General features: G+C 40.8%; 1 protein-coding gene across 4 annotated transcripts in view; it reads right to left on the bottom strand.

The window, feature by feature from the left end:
- Window positions 1-17,043, bottom strand: part of ACC (acetyl-CoA carboxylase) — a 39,816-nt gene that overhangs the window by 12,255 nt on the left and 10,518 nt on the right. For 2 of the 4 annotated variants that reach the window (XM_022837825.2, XM_022837827.2), the window contains exon 3: window positions 4,546-4,731. In XM_022837825.2, the coding sequence (XP_022693560.1) occupies window positions 4,546-4,731 (186 nt within the window). Of the gene's footprint in view, window positions 1-2,968; window positions 3,158-4,545; window positions 4,732-17,043 lie in introns of those variants that run through there. The other 2 variants (XM_022837826.2, XM_022837829.2) reach the window with 2 other exon arrangements.

Raw genomic sequence — 17,043 nt, 5'->3', positions numbered from 1 at the left:
GGAAATAGTCACTTTTGCTTCTGATGATAGTGGGAACACTGATCTACCAGCCGGTTGGTATTCTGCAAAGGGTAAAGAAGACCGTGTCAAGAATGTAACGGTCGCCTGACTCAGAAAGTACAGACAAATAACAACGATAGCGTGTAAGAATGGTTTTAGATAAAAACATTCGTATAACACCAAATCGGTAGAAGTATATCTGACTAATTTACGCGTAGCGAATCCGATAGTGGTGGCCCGGCGACAGCAGCCAGGTAAGACGTCTCTTATGTAATCTTTGTTCTAATACGGTTCTACTTCATAACACTTCTGTTTGTTGTTTTTTCTTGTCACTGACCATTCCACTCTGCTTCACAAGCACGAATACATAAGTTCGTGAGAACGGCAGATAAAACACAGTTCGTATAGTACTGTCGGGCCAGTCGACAGACAGATGAAAAATATATGGTTATGCTCATTGTCTTTTACTGGCATCGGGGCACCCAGTAGAACTTGCAATCGGAAGAGAAGTTAGTGCAAGGTACATATGCCACACGTATGGTGGCCTGGCTAGCTAGAAAGTTAGCTCAACCAATGCGGCGACAATTTCATCGTATACATAGCTCCTTATAACAGTTCAGTGTCGGTGTACTAGGACGTATTAACATTTTCCTACTTGAAATATTTTTCGTTGCTAAAAAGGTTAGATTCAACCAAGAGCAAGAAACCCGCTATTGAAGCGGCACGGAAAGCATTGCTAGATCTTCTGCGCCTTGAAGCCCCGCGTTCAACGATCAGTAAGAGCTAAGCAGCAGGCAGGCGGACGCCAATGCGGTCAACGATTTTTCCACTAAAGGCATTTTCTTCCATCTTTAAAACGGACGTAGGGACGAATCGATGAATCCTTATCCGTCTTCCACCATGAGAAAATCACTGCACTAAAATAATCCTTGTGGTTAGACAGTTTTTCGGTTGCTTTGTTGTCCGCTATCGAATCTGCATTTGACCTGTTACTAAGCGGGTCCTTATGGCAAGTAAAATAAACTTGACTTGGGCTTTAAGTACCTCTCACTGATGGACTCACTGCAGCTTTGTCTACTAATCCTTGTTTTTGTGCGTATTAAGTGATCATGCGCAATAAGATCGTTCTTTGAACGTTGAAGTTACTTGTAAGAAGCTCAGACTCCGTTGGTTATGATGGGTACTGGGGGCGCCATCGCCCGCCGTTGCAGCAGCGTCGTCTCAGTACATGTCAGGACTCAGCTGGTCACCAAACCCAGGTGGCGCTTTTGGTCGCAGCCGTAGTTGCCGCTGGTGTCACGCGAGGTTGAGAAGGAAAATAGGCCCATGGTGTGATCGGAGAGGAGACTGCCCATAAGAGAACTGACTGACCCTGCAACAGCTGCTACAACGACAGTACCTCTCGACGAGAGAAACAGAGCTTGACACGAAATGTCGAGAGATTTTTTACTATCAGACTACTGCAGACCTGCGAGTGATGCTCGACAACCAGTAATCGTATTATGACGCTGAGGTAGCTCTGTTAGAGACTCTACGAGGTCTCTTCATGGCAAAGGGTTACTATAGGAGAGGTGCGGAAACCCTATGGACGCAGAGATTCATTTTTATTTCAAGAATCTTTTTTAAATTTATACCTCTCTCTTACTCTATATTCCTAAAGAGACGTTTTGTTTTTTTATTATTTAAGAACGGTTTTACTTTCGTTGAACTCTGGTTAACAACAGGGTTCAATTAAAGGAATTAATTGGTGATAGAATAAGTTTGAATATAAACTATTCCGAGACTTTATCCTGTGATGAAGTGGTACCATTCTACTCTATCAGTGATAATAGAGATTGGGTACTATTCTAACTAATAAACATCACCAATATATCTACTGGTCATAACCGTCAAAGAACGTTCACCGTTGCTGCTGCTTCTACTATTGATGCTAAATTGGCAAAGGTAATCGACCCTCGGGGAAGGCCAGTGGGGTATGTGATAAACCGAAGGCCGAAGTAAACTGCGTTATGGAAATTGTTTCTGCAAAATTTAACATTATTAAACAAAAGTTGTTATTCATTTAGGGTATTTAAACGCTAAAATTTTATTATGTTAACGGTAATATCAAAGTGATAATATAGAAAAATAGCTTCATAGAGGATAATTCCCATAAGCGCCGAGATATAGATATAGATAAAAAAAAAAAAAACACAAATATTGCGGTATTAAAAACAATCCACCATATCGGATAAAGTTACGAGGTAGTTGCACCGCTAATAAAACGCGCCATTTAAAGCAACTTACCGCCGAAAAGGCGCTCATTCGTAAAGCGGATGTATCTATACATAGGTCAGGCGACCAGGCGTTATGGTCGATAACATATTTGTACGGTGTTGACTTCTACAAATAACAGATAAATTGAAGAAAAGCTCAAAGATGTATATCTTTAAGAAAAGCCGCAAATAATAACACAAATATTGCAATGGGCTTTGCAATTTAAACACCTTAGTAAAACATTTTCTATACAGCATGTCTTTCTACTTCGAAATCAAACAGCAAGCATTTCTGAAGTTTGCTATTTACGCCGATGGTGAGCTTTTCATTAACAGAAATCTGGGCAGCAACGGTAAAGATTAATTTCCTCTCAAGAGATTGCTGATTAGTCTTCGAAGCTTAGCTTTTGCTTTAGATGATTTAGTCCTTAGGAGAGTTATGTGTACATAACGTGATTGAAAAACACTCAAAAAAAAAACGGCTCTAAATAATACATAAGTGATTAAGAACAGATCCGTATCCGCCCGTGTTAGACGCACAGTTTGCACACCTTTCCATTTTGCAGGACCATGAAAACCACGCATCCAAAGGTGTCAGCTATATATTATCGACAAATCACGCATGAGAAGCTTGATGACTTTCAAGTATGAGCACATCGAGTTAAACAATAACACAATTTAAGGCAAGACAATACGGTAACATCAATTCCTACTTTGGCCGCATGCTGTTCCCTCGCTGACGATTCAACAACTAGCAGCGTCCAGTCGCTATCGCAGACTCCACTATTCAACCTGGCGTCAGCAACAGCAGAGGGTGATAGTGTCCCTTGGAGCGTGTTCTCTACCCTACAGCCATTGACGAGCAGGACTTATGCGCTGCGTAAATATTAAGACGCTCCACAATGATGTGAGCAAGCACTGTTAGCAGCGGCCATTTAAAGCGCATTTCCCTAGCAGCTCAAGGCGAGGCACACGCGCTCACCGGAAAAGAGCACTCTCTTACAGGAACGATGGGAAAGGACACCTCGAGCGCGAAATTAGCTTCCGGTCATTCCCCATAATGTCGTTAGGGCTGCTGTGATGCGTGTGACAACGCACGAAATGAGCTGACACTCTCGATTCCAGACTTGCTCTCATTCTAGTGGTCATTTACTTTAAATATCCTGCAGGTGAAGTTTATTAAGTGAAGATGATGAGAAGTGACAAGAACAGAATCAATTATAAGCAGGAACAGGCATAAATACACCCGCACCCACACGAGCTTTCGTAAACATACACAGAAGTCACAGAAGGACTAAGACTTTATCGAAAGTTCAACGAGATCCAGCTCGATGCGGTTCTATTTTTGATAAACGGCGTTGCAACGACAGCGCCATCATCCAGAAACCGGTGCATAGATGAGCAAAACAACATGTGTCTGGTGATATTCATATTGGTCGCCGTTTGGAGCTAAACCGTCTCTTGCACCTATGCGTTCAACTTTTTGGCGGTACTACACTTTAGACTAGGATCTCGATCGGTGAAGCTTCACATGGTACCTAGCGCCGTTCGGCGCAAATCTTATCACTCATAGCACGAACATCATTATCATGGCAAAACCCTTGATAATCCTTGTAATCTTAATTAGTATCCCGGCTAAATGCACATGTGTATGTAGTCGACCGTGCGTTTTTGTGTATTGTCACAGGTTTACAACAACGGCTAAATAGTTCAACGAGCTGAACAGAAAGCGAAACGAAAATATGGTCGAAAAGATTCGCTTAAGCTATTGAAAAAGTCTTACCCTACAGGACGTGATCGAGATAAATCCATAACATAGTTACATAGATTCATCCAACGCAATCTGTATCGTGCCCTGCCACAACAGCTGCAACAGCGTTATTAGGTGATAATTTTTTTACGGTCTAACTCAAATGCTTATAGAGATATCTTTATAGAAAAATTGCCACTGATGTAGCTGTCACTTAGTTGAATGAGCCTTTGTAATAGAGCCTTTGGACGCTGGTTCAGCTAGCGCTGAAAAAACGGACAGCCTTGAGACATGTCGACAAAGGACAATATCAATCTAGAGTCCATTCCACATTCGAATTGTTATCGAATCTATCGAAATTGTAGAGGACTAACTGCCAGTTCTCACCTTTCCTTTACAATCGAACGTTGTTTTGTTGGCGTTGTTGTGACCAGTAATCTGATTTTTTTTTTCTACTTATATGCGTATCCTGCGCAGAAGAATATTTTGTATTTAAAGAAACGATCAAGCAGTTTATCGACGACACGCAAATAGACAAACCTGAAATGTCTTTTAGAGTTGCTTCCACCAAATTTCATTTTCATCGAGTCTACGGACAGGGTTGAGTTCTGATCAACTGAATTCGTCGCCGTGAGAGAGTTCTCCGCCGAACCGTTCTCGTCGTCGCTGATGTCCAAGGTGAAGGTTGCGGTGCGTTCACTATCCCCGTTTTCGAAGCTCTCACTACTGAGGCAGCGACAAGAACGTAGATCAAACAGATACACAGTGTTACACAACAGCTATCCATACAGAAAAAGGTCTTATTTACGGGTATCCAGAACAGACGATTTACTATTTATTTACTATTATTATAGCGCATACCTACTGGTTTGTTTTTTTAAACTACACGTTTCGCGTACGACTGTTAAACAAAGAGCGCAATTTTTTGTTGCATCTTTGCTTGCATCCGTCTAATTAAGGTTTCAATCTATGGCAATAGCGTTGATTCTATTCAGGTCTATTATTTTAGGAGAGACATACAAAGCAACTAGGTAAACTCTCTCATACCAATAAGTGCCAGCCGAAGAAAAATCCAATCATAAGGGAGTTGTAATAAAAATAAAGCGAATTTATATGGGTTTATTCATTACACGACATTTATTATCGTTTGCAGTTGAATACAAATTCAGATTCGTTTACGCAACACCATTAAAAGTTAACTGTCCCTACCCAACCTACTGGCTGTAACCCTACCCAAGGGTGATCTCGTCTAGTTCAGTCTAGGTTCTCCAGGTAGGTCAGGCTGTGGTGGGTGAGAATGCCTATCAGAGCACTTGCATAGAACGGTACCAGGAACCAATGAAAAGGGTTTGAAATTAACATCTCTGGGCCCTTGGCCAGAGGTCAGTGGAACTTTATCCTAAGCTATCATAAAGTCATCCTATAGTCACTATCTGATAGAAGCGAGAAAGACAAGCGCGCGACAAGCACACAACAACGGCGCTAGGTTTTCTTTTCTATTACAAGAACATGGTTTTGTTCTGCCATGTTCAATTGGACCCTGCAATTACGAGTCATATAAATCACAACGAGCATCGGCAATGATATAACACGGGCTTAACGTCTGCATAATCCGGAATTACCAGCGTCTTCAGTCTTTTTTAAAAAAAATCCTTCATCTTTTTTTCTTGTACGTTTTGGGGCTATTTCACTTCGCACGCCCCAATACGAATTTCGACAAGTAAAGCGAGCAATAAATGAACAATAAATTAATTAAAAAGGAAACGATAATGATGGTGATGGCATAACTGGTAAATATTGCACTGCAATTCGAACCTGTTTTACTAGTAACCTAGTTCCCCAGTTGAATACGTAACAGGACCGACGGCGTACCTTTTTTCGAGCAGGGCTGTTTTAGCACAGATTTTTTCAAAGACATTTTTCTGAACCTAGTCTAGATGGCAACAGCTAGTCATGCTAGAAAACCCATGGCCATGAACAGCACGTGTAACATTCGAACCATTAGTGCTACCAGACACTGTCCACGTAAAGCCTGTGCCCCCTGCGTGTCATCGTATCTTCCTACGGAAACTGCTGCTAACAATGAAAGCACTCGCGCTAGCAGAATACGTCTTGACTCTAACTAAGCGATCCCTACGACATAGATTCAAGTGAAGGAAAGAAGGGCGGGCACGCGAACTAGAATTGCGTCATAGAGAAAAAAAGACTGGTATAGCATGCCCAGATTCACCGGAAAGTCTCCTTTCTAAGGAAAGGTTACGGCCGAAGAATAAAAGCGACTGGGGTATTGCAAACCACTTTTTGACCGCTTGACATCTAAATGCGGACGGGTATACCCTGATTTTAAATGGGATAAGTTCGTCAGCAACGTTTGTACGCGTGTAAGTGCTGGCGAAGTTTGCAAGCTTTTTTTTGTTCTCTGCTGCCAAACCTTGTGATAGACGATTTCTACTATAGTGGTCACGTTTGTATGATCCGACATAGCGGAAAAATCGCGAGTAGATAAACTCAACAACCCAACCCACATGCAGAAACCAATGCAATAACGACAATAGTTAAGTCTTACGCCTAAAACGGTTATATTTCTTTAGTTTTATTAAATTAATTTCACATGCAAGCAATTTATCTAAAGCAATTACCACATAGAAGCCATTAAGACGATCAAATAATAGAAGATCTTGTTCGCAAACATGTGATCAAAAGGTCAAAAATATAAAAATCGATAGCTTTACTTTTCTATACAGATTTTTTAGTACGTGTTTTGACGTACATTTCACTTTTTAGGAACTTTTTTTACGCTTACGAAGCTCTGCTGTGCTATCGCGTACCATGCTAGTTTAGATGAAGTTCGATCGTGAATTGAAATTCTCTCCACTGAATACAGACTTCGACGACGGCAGGAAATAATATTAACACACACTAACATTCGACATTGGTGCTCGTTCATGCCGCGGACCCGCTTTTAGTCAATGACGAACTTCATGATGACGGCAGCGTAATAGCCAATTAATTATCACATATGGGCGTAAAGGCTCTACAGTGCGAAACATAATCTAACATCGTTGTTGTCCATCGACAGTGATTAGTTCGGCTTCAGGACATTCCTCGCCGAAACCATCAACCGATATTCGGACTTCACTCGGGAAGATCGTTTGACTATAACTACAAAACGGAGAAAGACGCTTCTAGACTTCTCTTTTTACAGAATAATTCTTTAGTGAACAACAGACAACGTACAATAACCAATAAAGTATTAGAGTTCGTCTATTGGATACAAACGGACAATGTAAAACACAAAATAAAACGCTACCTCGGTAAATTTTTAGATGAAACGGGCAGCCCCCATGCGAACCCCCTGACATCGGCATAGTATTTGCATTTAGGCTACGGTCACTGAGTTTGGCAGCATCTCGTTGAGTTTGCGTAAATGGCAATACAGCCACTGAAATTAACCAATCAAATACTAAAATATACATGCGGTCCCGAGCAATACCTGGTTTAAATAAAGAATATATAATCTAATAAACTAGGATATCTGCATTGCGCCCGCCTTTCAGAATAGAGAATTGCTTACATGATTACGTTTTTGTTTCGAGCAATCTGTCCACATTCATAGAGGCAGTGATATAAAGAAACGGAAATTTTCAACTAAGCTTGCTTACCAGTATAAAGCTGGCGGTCCTTTTTTTCTTACAATATTAAAATTTTGTATGTATGCTAGCTTCTAAAGGAATTCGCAACAGCTTCAAGGTGTTTTTTTTCGTGGTAGCAACGGTAATGATTCGCGCTTTGTTCTCAAGATAGGCACTTTTGCTCGCACCAAAATAGACCCAACTACCAAGACCTGATTCTTAAGCGAGACCTAAGACTCGACAGAATTGTTAGAGTCAATTGTACCAAGAGTAAACGACCTAATATGTCAATTTTAAAATATTTCTGCTATGATTTTCAGCTAACCCAAAATTTGTTAAATTGCTACATTATGTGTATGCGGATACTTCACTATTAATGTCACGCAATAATCACCGTAAATGAAATATAATTTCTTTATCGTTAACATTACTGATCTCTCGACCCACATTGTTTATTGCTTTCATTTATATATACAGAGCGGGGCATTAAAATTCAAACACGCTTTAGTGGCTGTTTAACGTAGTGGACGTGCGTCTATTCTCTGTTCTTGTATTAGAAGAAGCCAATTCCATCTAAAACAAGCTCATCGTGGCAAAAAACTTGTGGGTTCTAGGAGCAAAGGCCAGCTATTACCTAATGTGTTAATGTGAGACAAATCCCCACCGAGATTAAACTTCTCTTTTTTTCTGAAATCGAGGGTGTACATCATTGTCACTATTCATGCAACTTTTGAAAAATCGGAGGATATTTTCTAAGGGGCAAACCGGTTTGTCCACAATAGAGTTTGGACTTAAAGAACTCAAATTTATCAAAATGATTCAAGATGCCATTTTTTTGTACCTAGTGTAAAAAAAAAATGTGTATATATAATATATGCAGTGTCAAGCTAAATGACGCTAATGTGTAGGATCAGATTTGGTTTGTATATATTGGCTAACGTCACACTTAGCTTGACCAATGAAAAAGCCACGTCTACACAATCCTTCAAATATGTAGAACATATATCTAATATTCAAGGATGGCTGTCATATGTTCTTCTCGTTTTTCCTGCTCTCGGTAGATTCAAATGTGTCTGCATTTATCCATGTCTGTAACCGACTCATAGTTTTTTTTTTAACTGAAAAATACACAGGTATCAAACTGGATCCTAACGTCGTTGTTAGCGTGTGATTTGCGTTACGGGTATAGTTTATTCTATAAATATAAAAGCAAAGTACGGAAATTTATTCTAGAGCCAATTACGCGTTCGGTACCTGTAGACGTAGCGAGGTGTTACGAATCTTCCTGCACATAGTTCTTGTTTGAAGCGGTTGACGTTTCTGAAGTAAGCAGCGATTCGTGGTAGACTGCCCGCCATTGAAATTTTAAATTTAAGTGAATATTTTGCAGATCACAAGAACTCACAAAAGATCATTCATGAACATTACAGTTTAAAAGTGTTTTTCTTGGAACCTACCTTTTAGCTTTTCTGCTAAACGATTTACCTGCAACTAAGTTGGGCCTACTGCAGTGGTGCACTAAGTCAGGCTCTCATTATAATCAGCTAGTCCAAAGCAGATGGTCACACCTGAAGACGCCTTCGTGCAATCTCTCTTGGCAATCACACTTTTTAGTAAAATGTCCGTTTATATCAGAATTCTATTCCATCCAACGTTGCCCATATACGTCTGCAGGTGTCGGGGAGGAATGCGCTCAGACAGATGTGGTTTGAGTTTTTTTTTCACACTATTACTATGGCTCGCTTTCTGCTTGCTCATTGTATATATGCACATAACATCCAGAAAGCTTCAATAAACGAGAGCAGAGTTTAGATGAGAGCTGAAGGACGCTCATAAACAATTGTAATAGCTGGCCGCCGCCAGACTTTCATTGTTTCTCGTTGTTATATAACTCGACTGTGGTGGTGTCAGCTCCTATGCTAATGCCTTAGCCCAGTCTTGGTCTGCCCTAGTCCACTTTCCCACCATTATTTTGCCTTGTCAGTATACCATCCCGGTGTCGTTTCTTGACACAGAGATACGGTTACGCTTCTGCTAGCGCCTTACGATCCCACACGGTAGATCCGTTAGGCATATACTAGGTTACACATTATTTGATCCTCATTTGATTTGGAATGTGTTGCATTATACGCATAGTATTTGTGTATTCATACGCCTGCCTATGTCACTGCAGGTTATCAACGATTTATTAAGTCGTTCATTATAAGGCTGTATTACATATTGTTCTGTCACTCGCTAGCCATTCTCGCGACCTTCCCCGCTGCTAGGTGCCGATACCTCGAATCATTTCGTAGTACAGATTGTCTACGTCCTTGTTTGTATTAGGTGCATGCGACCTAGGCCACTGCTTCAAGGTGAATCTGGCCCTTGTTCCCGTTTGTTTTTCTAGTCGTTCTCGTTCCTACAATCCGTTCTTTCTTTCTGCTTGTTTACTGGCCTGATAAGACTGCACCAAGGTCACTCCCAACCTGACAACCAGTCGGCTATAGACGAATAACCAAAGCTAGCTACCGCCCGTGTCCTACTATCCTCGACATACAGGATAGATCCTGAAGTACTGTAACAGCACAGGTGTAACCTAAGCCTCAGTGCTTCCTGTTGCTTCGACAATACCGTATTCACTTTAGTTGACAAGCACGGTTCAGTGGATGTGCTGAATCAACCATCTTGCCTGACAGGCTTTCTGTTAAGCCCTACCTTTATTGACACCCCCAGGTAGCTCTCTATTAGGACGTGTGTGGTACTCGGTTCCGTCTGCTATGCTTGACTCGAAAGTAGCTACTACCATAAATACTAAGACAACTGTTCTCACTGTCGCTTATCAGGCGCTGCGGTGGTTCGATAGCTCATCGAAATGCAATATTGCCAACCAGCCCGTTTCGCGAGTCGCCATTCCACCGTTGCTATTGCATTGCTTGCTTCTCACATCAACGACTACGACGACCTTGATATCTGTTGCTTTCTTTGTTTCTAGCTTTTGTTGTGAGCTGTACGTTGCGACTCAGTAGAATTTCTGCCTAGTCCTTACTTGTCCTTTCTTCCCTGGCCAGCTTAAATCGATCTTTCAAACTCGATTGTGATCACTTTCGACAAACGGCAACGTTTTACAAGTGGGGTAACCCGGGTGATTATTATTAAGCTTGTCAACCCACAGCTGACCTAGCTTACCCGCACTAGACGCATCAAGATGCATTAACCGATAGCAACTGTAGTGAATGGAAACGACCGTTTCAGCACGACGTTGTGTTTCAACGTAAAGTACACAAACGACTAGGCGGTAATGATTGAAATTATCAGCTTAGCTTTGTATTCGTTGAATATGAGCTCAGTCGCAGACTAAAGCAGTTTGATGACTCGTTTATAAAAGCCGTGTACAGAACCTGAACGGAATACCTAACAATCAGCAGCAGACCTAAAAACGCTACCAGTTCGCCTCTCCATGCGGTCTTATCTATCTCCATTTAGATTAATTGGGAAAAATGAATCGAGCACATAAATGAACTTCCTTAATTAGTTTCTGGCTTGTAAAACACTGACAAATGTTTGTACGTTTTATGAGAACTTCAGGCGGAACAAACGACAAAACTTACCATCAGACATTTTTAACTGAAAGACAAAAGCTACCTAGACGTTCTGTTTCATCGGTTAAAAATAAGCAAGAGCTCAATTTAAATATAGTTAAAAGTATTTCATCTTTTGTCCGCCATATGGACGACTATGTGCGGGACAACGCCGAGGGAATATCATTTCGTCTCGACTGTTACAGTTAAATTGCCAAAGGATAGGACGCTGGCAGGCCAAACAGCACCTGGTACATATGCCTCATCTGTTTTCTTAGCTCAGTAACTCGTAGTTTTTTTTTTTTTATCTCTAAATAGATCTTTTAAGTTCCCTTTGAAAATTCGAACCCATCGGACTCACTAATAGCAAACTCTAATCGTCCAGTAATTAGAGCGATTTTCGAGCAGACGACAGTAATAACAATAACGAACACTTCCCATGAAATGATTGCTTAATAAAGACCTCGAAATTGGGAAAAGATAACTAGCATTCGTTCGAATTATCGTGCACGTTGGCATATTCGTAAAGAATAGAATCTATTCAGTACTTTTATAGCTTTCGAGCTATTGTTGTTCCTTCCCTCAACCATGGATTCAGCCAGCTTGCGTCTCGGATAACGGCGCTGCCCTAGCGGACAGAGTTATACATGACGTTTTCTTCCTAGTTAAAAGCTGTTAGGCGCGCAAGCGAACGACTTTGATGTACTGCTTTCTGCCTTCATATATCAGTGTCCTGTATAGGCACAGGGCTTGATGTGCACAGGTCTGCGACCTGACTCGTTTTAGGGAAGCTTCGAAGTTGAAGTTGAACTTTTGGGACGCTGGATAGTGAAGCTGATATGTAGACGAGGGAAAGGTTTTGCAATGACAATCTTTTGGAAGCGGTATTGCTTGTGGTGCAGCACCTATTTGTAGTGCCAACTTGGGCAATTCCTTGGGGGAAAGCGAGAGAAATTTCGTATCGTTTGAGAAAATGCTTAAACCGAAATCTCGTTATTGCAAAATATGCTGTAGCTGCGCGGCTTGTTTGGCGTAATCTGTGTTTTAGGTTGGAGCCATATATACACGTGACGACCGGTGGTAATAACCATCATTTACGCTCGACCGGAATACCTAAAAATGCTGATAGAAGGCTGTTTCGTTGTGTTCGTCTTGCAAGCCTTGCAAAAAAAGAGTTAATTTATCATAATTACAATATGCTCACTATCACCTACTCTTTGTATGATTATATGAATGTAGTGTACGATTGCATCGGTAATACCTAGCTATACGAAAAGTTGTATTGCATGCTATAAGAACACAGTTTAATTTCTGTCACGCTTTTTTGTTGCCTCAGTCGGCTTAACTTTGACTTAAGGTTCAAGCAAACCGCTTCACCATCTACGTGAGTATTTAAGTACATAAGTGATTGTTGAAAATGTCGGTGACTTCATATGGCCTACGCAGTTGTTGTGTGTGTGTGTGTGGCTACAGAAACCCAAAAGTTACCCTTCAGGGCTTCAGTTCTACGATTAATAATATAGCCTACATTTAAAAAGAAAGCTTGCGCCGCTCTAATCTAGCGAAATAAATTCATTCGAATAGACGTTTATTATATGCTCATACGTATATCGCGTGCAACGAGCGCGAAGTACGTTTTGCCGTACGACTTTGCCGTAATTGCGGACATATTTTGTCATGTCCTATTCCAAATATCAGTGCAAGAAGTACACTGAATGTTAGGTCTCCCCAATTACATAACAAACATGGTTGAAATTTCAACACAGAGACGCTGAACACCGACTCGAAGATAATCCCATTTGAATTGCGTGTCACTCAATCCTATAAGGCGAACCTTATAGACCAGTATGCATGCTTTAATTATAGCGTTGAAAGATAATCATACTGTACAAACTTCTAGCGCTTCCCGTTGAGCTCTCGAAATGCTTCCTTAAAATGAAGAGGCCCTCTAGTTGATATCGCTCCTCAGATGTAGCGAATGACAAACATAATCTAGTATAACAATGATAAGAACACAGTATCTGTTCGTAGTTCAGGCAAAAACAAAACGAAAAATCATTATAAGATCCTCTGCTCTAGATGGTCTAGAAGTCTGAGTCAGTTGATGAGCATCGAGTTAACGCGACAGTTGGTAGTAGCCCTTCGAATGGAAATAAAGCTAGGTCAGTGAATTCACCAAAGGCTCCATTATTTGATTGCATAAAGCATATTTATGATATTTTGTCAACTTTTTGGGATAGCAGTTAAAGATACATATGGCATTGCCCCATATTCACGCCTGATAAAGTAAAAGCTGAATGCCCCGTTCAAAAGTTTTGTTTTACTTGAAAGTTCGGGAGAACTGCAATAATGTCATTCTTCATTTTTCATCTTCAAGTTACTCATTTCCAATCGCATCATTTTTAATATATGGCGGAAATACAGTGGCTCACGTAACCTTTAGCGTTCGTATAGCTCAATGTAATGGTTTTTATGAAACACAATCTGTTTACAACTTGTCTTGGAAAACGAAACGCTACGACAAACAAAACTGCGGTTAAATTTAGAGCTGGCTATTGTTATTTTGAACCACTCAAAAAACTTTTACTGCACACCCGAGCCGTCTCACTTTCTACAGTCGGATCGGATCAAAATCCTTACACAAATTTCACTGAATTTCTGGCCTTCACAAATGTCGAACGTCTGATATAATACATTTTCAAAACTGATCTTTCCTTAATAGAAACAGATTAGAGTAACCCATATACCTTCGTGCTTATGTTGTTGCCCTATGCCTAATTTCCTGGACGCTATGTGTAAGACGAGCTGATCTTGTTATTTTATAAGATTAGATCATCAAAAGATGGCGACTACGAGTTACTATGTGCTATCATGTGTTTGTCAGGTAAGAACTATCCTTCGGATATACTTGATCAGCTCACGAGATTGAGTGAGTGCACGCAATGAGTGCCTCTGTATTTTCAGACGAGTGTATAGGTCTCGTTCGATGTGTGGCGCGCAGTATTCTCCATTGACTCATCGAACGACGAGATTTGCCCGATACGTGCCCAAAACGTCACTAATCTTCAAGTGAGCTGTTCCTGTTGCTTTCATAGGGATAGCTTAAGGAGCTAGCTGCAAATAAAACCGCTTTCTCCTACCATTGTTTCATTGTTGTAGCCGAGAAACTATAGGAGCCGAAATGAAATGTTCCCTTTATCTCGGACGATGCGTCTTGTCTAGGCTGTCCTGGTCCTGGCAGTAATCGAGGCCAATACGCAGTTATCAGACTTTAGGCACTGGGCCTAAGGGAAGCAGGACAACACCTTTCCGATCGACAACAGTAATCTACATACGCTATGGCGAAAAACATGGAAGCAAATCGAAGCTATAGGAATTATGCCACTGGACTAGTTATTCACTCTCTCTCAACTTCAGAATTTCATTTATGTACCTCATCCTCTTCGACCAATAATAGATCCTTCCATTTGGAGAACCGGGGTGTTTTAACTCGGGTCGAAGCAGTCACATCCCACCCATATCTACTCATAGTGCTAAGCGTTGAATATTGGTTTCGGGCTAATTTTCAAAGCTTTATCTCTGAAGAGTGACGTATGTTGTTCGCTCGTATTGATCTGCTAAGAATATGGAGCAAATAAAATTAAACTCAATTGTTATTTCTAGGGCCTGGTGCTTTTCCTATGAGTTTGCTTTGAGTCCAGGTATCACAAGCTCGATAACGGCAGAAGTGTCATATCCTTCAGCTTAGCGAAGCACACTGATAAAAGTTGCTCCTATCTCTACCCGACCGAAGTACTGTTTCCCTGAGCTCGCGTTTTACACAGATCTTACTAACTCTTCATCTCGCTCCGAGTATTCGAAAAAAAAACGTGTCTTTTGCACCTTGACTTACGAATGCAGCAGTCTTCGTTAGTTGGAAAAAAACATCATCAACCCAGCCCATAGAAATGCATTTTCTGTAATATCCTGTAACCTTTACCTGGCGTTTAAGTAGCTTGGCCGCCTTTTTCGACGATAGCCGCCGACAACGGCATAGACTGTCGTCGACACTTATCGCCATCGATGGCTGGATTTAGATGACCATTTTGGATAATAAGTACTTGTAGACTTAATGTAGATTTATTTTAGAAAACTTTGTTTATCTCAGATAGGGTAGTAACACTCAGTCGAACGGGTCATCAATCGGATATTCGCTATTCCCCTTTTCCTTTTGCTTTGTTGTTATAGCTATAAAATATGCAAGATGAAAGGCCAGATGGCGGACTGTCATTTGCTGCTGTGCATTTCAACCGCTTACGGACCACTGGCGGTTCATCGTAACAAATCTGAACGTGACCTTCCAGCCAACGAAGGTCGAAAACACTTCGAGCACGGCAGAGACATGAAACAATCAGATCAGCTAGATTGCATTGAATTAAATCAGATGCAGCCACGACAAACCTAATTCGAAGTAGCTCTAATTCGTTTTCGGTGGGCTATAGTAATATTAATGTTGACTGGTCAATTGCCATTGAGGCACTCGTATTGAGGCACACATGAAATAGGTACTGAAATTTTCCAAGCCTATTTAAGGTAATCATTTGAAAATGATCACACCACTGTGTAACCTTTAGTCCCAGATCCAGCTGCTCAGGAGGCCTTTACTTTTTTCCTCTAGACTATCTAGATTATGTTTGCCTACCTAAATAGTGATAACGAAAAGCATATTTATAATGATTTTCTCTTAGATACGCGTGACATTACATATAATATATTCTGTCACTCGTCTGATACATATATATATATATATATATATATATATATATATAGGTAATCTCTACTTCGAAGATGTGTTGTCTATCCACTATTCATCGCCTGTTTTTCAGAGAGTGAACTCTGCCAAGGCTAATGCGCCGTAGAACCCTATCCAAATGAGATCGAATGCATGATTATGACGAAAAAGCCTATTAATCGAACGAAGTCACACCGCGCATATTTGGGGAGAGAATGAACCTAAGGTTTAAAGCTCTCTGAGAGTTTGCCTCAAGTCGACGCATCAAATGGGCGCTAGGACACGCTGTGTGCCCTACAAAGGGGGCGAAAAAGACGTTCGGTAGAATAGCCAAAATCAATCCTATAGACTGACTATACTGCTAATAGGCCTTACGTTCGTGCTTATAAATAATCTTCAATTAGACATGTACTTCTATTTAAGGCTTCACAACCAACCAGCGATCACTCTTACAATATCGGGTTTTAACATTGTGAAGATCAACGGTGCTGAATTGCTTATTGAAGTTTATCCACCTTCGTATATTAACTAGGTTTATTTCATAGAGGATTGCTAACCAGCGCCGTTGGCTCAATCAGCGAAACTTATAGGCACCATCTTCATTTAAAAACATCAAGCATGCGCCGACATTCGACAGAAGGGCTTTGTAAATTTGTAGGCTGGTGAAATGTTTTTTGACGACGTTAATGATATGATAATGCTAGCTTTTTTAAATCACAGACTCGAAGAGATTTCGTGGAAATAATAACGAGGAAGAAGACGGCTGTAACCTTTCAGCAACAGACGACGTTCAGGTTACATAGTACATAAGGTATACAGTATAACTTAACTGTGTAATACTACAACACAAAAGATTTTGCATCCATGATAGGGTACGGTCGATAGCTGTTTTAATAAATGTGTGCGTCGAATAGAGAAGATCCTATCGTGTTCACCCTGAAATAAATCATAATATACTGATAAGGTATATTTTTGCGCGACGCCTGATATGGGACAAAAATGGTAATATCTGTACGCAGGTGTGTCGGTAATAGATGCGTAGTATCAATGTAACCGTTGCACAAAAACAATTTTT

The sequence above is a fragment of the Varroa jacobsoni genome, unplaced genomic scaffold (genome assembly GCF_002532875.2).
Source record: "Varroa jacobsoni isolate VJ856 unplaced genomic scaffold, vjacob_1.0 scaffold_729, whole genome shotgun sequence".
In the NCBI taxonomy this organism is placed as follows: domain Eukaryota; kingdom Metazoa; phylum Arthropoda; class Arachnida; order Mesostigmata; family Varroidae; genus Varroa; species Varroa jacobsoni.
The sequence above is the reverse complement of the archived record's forward strand: the minus strand, read 5'-3'. Positions and strand labels throughout refer to the sequence as shown.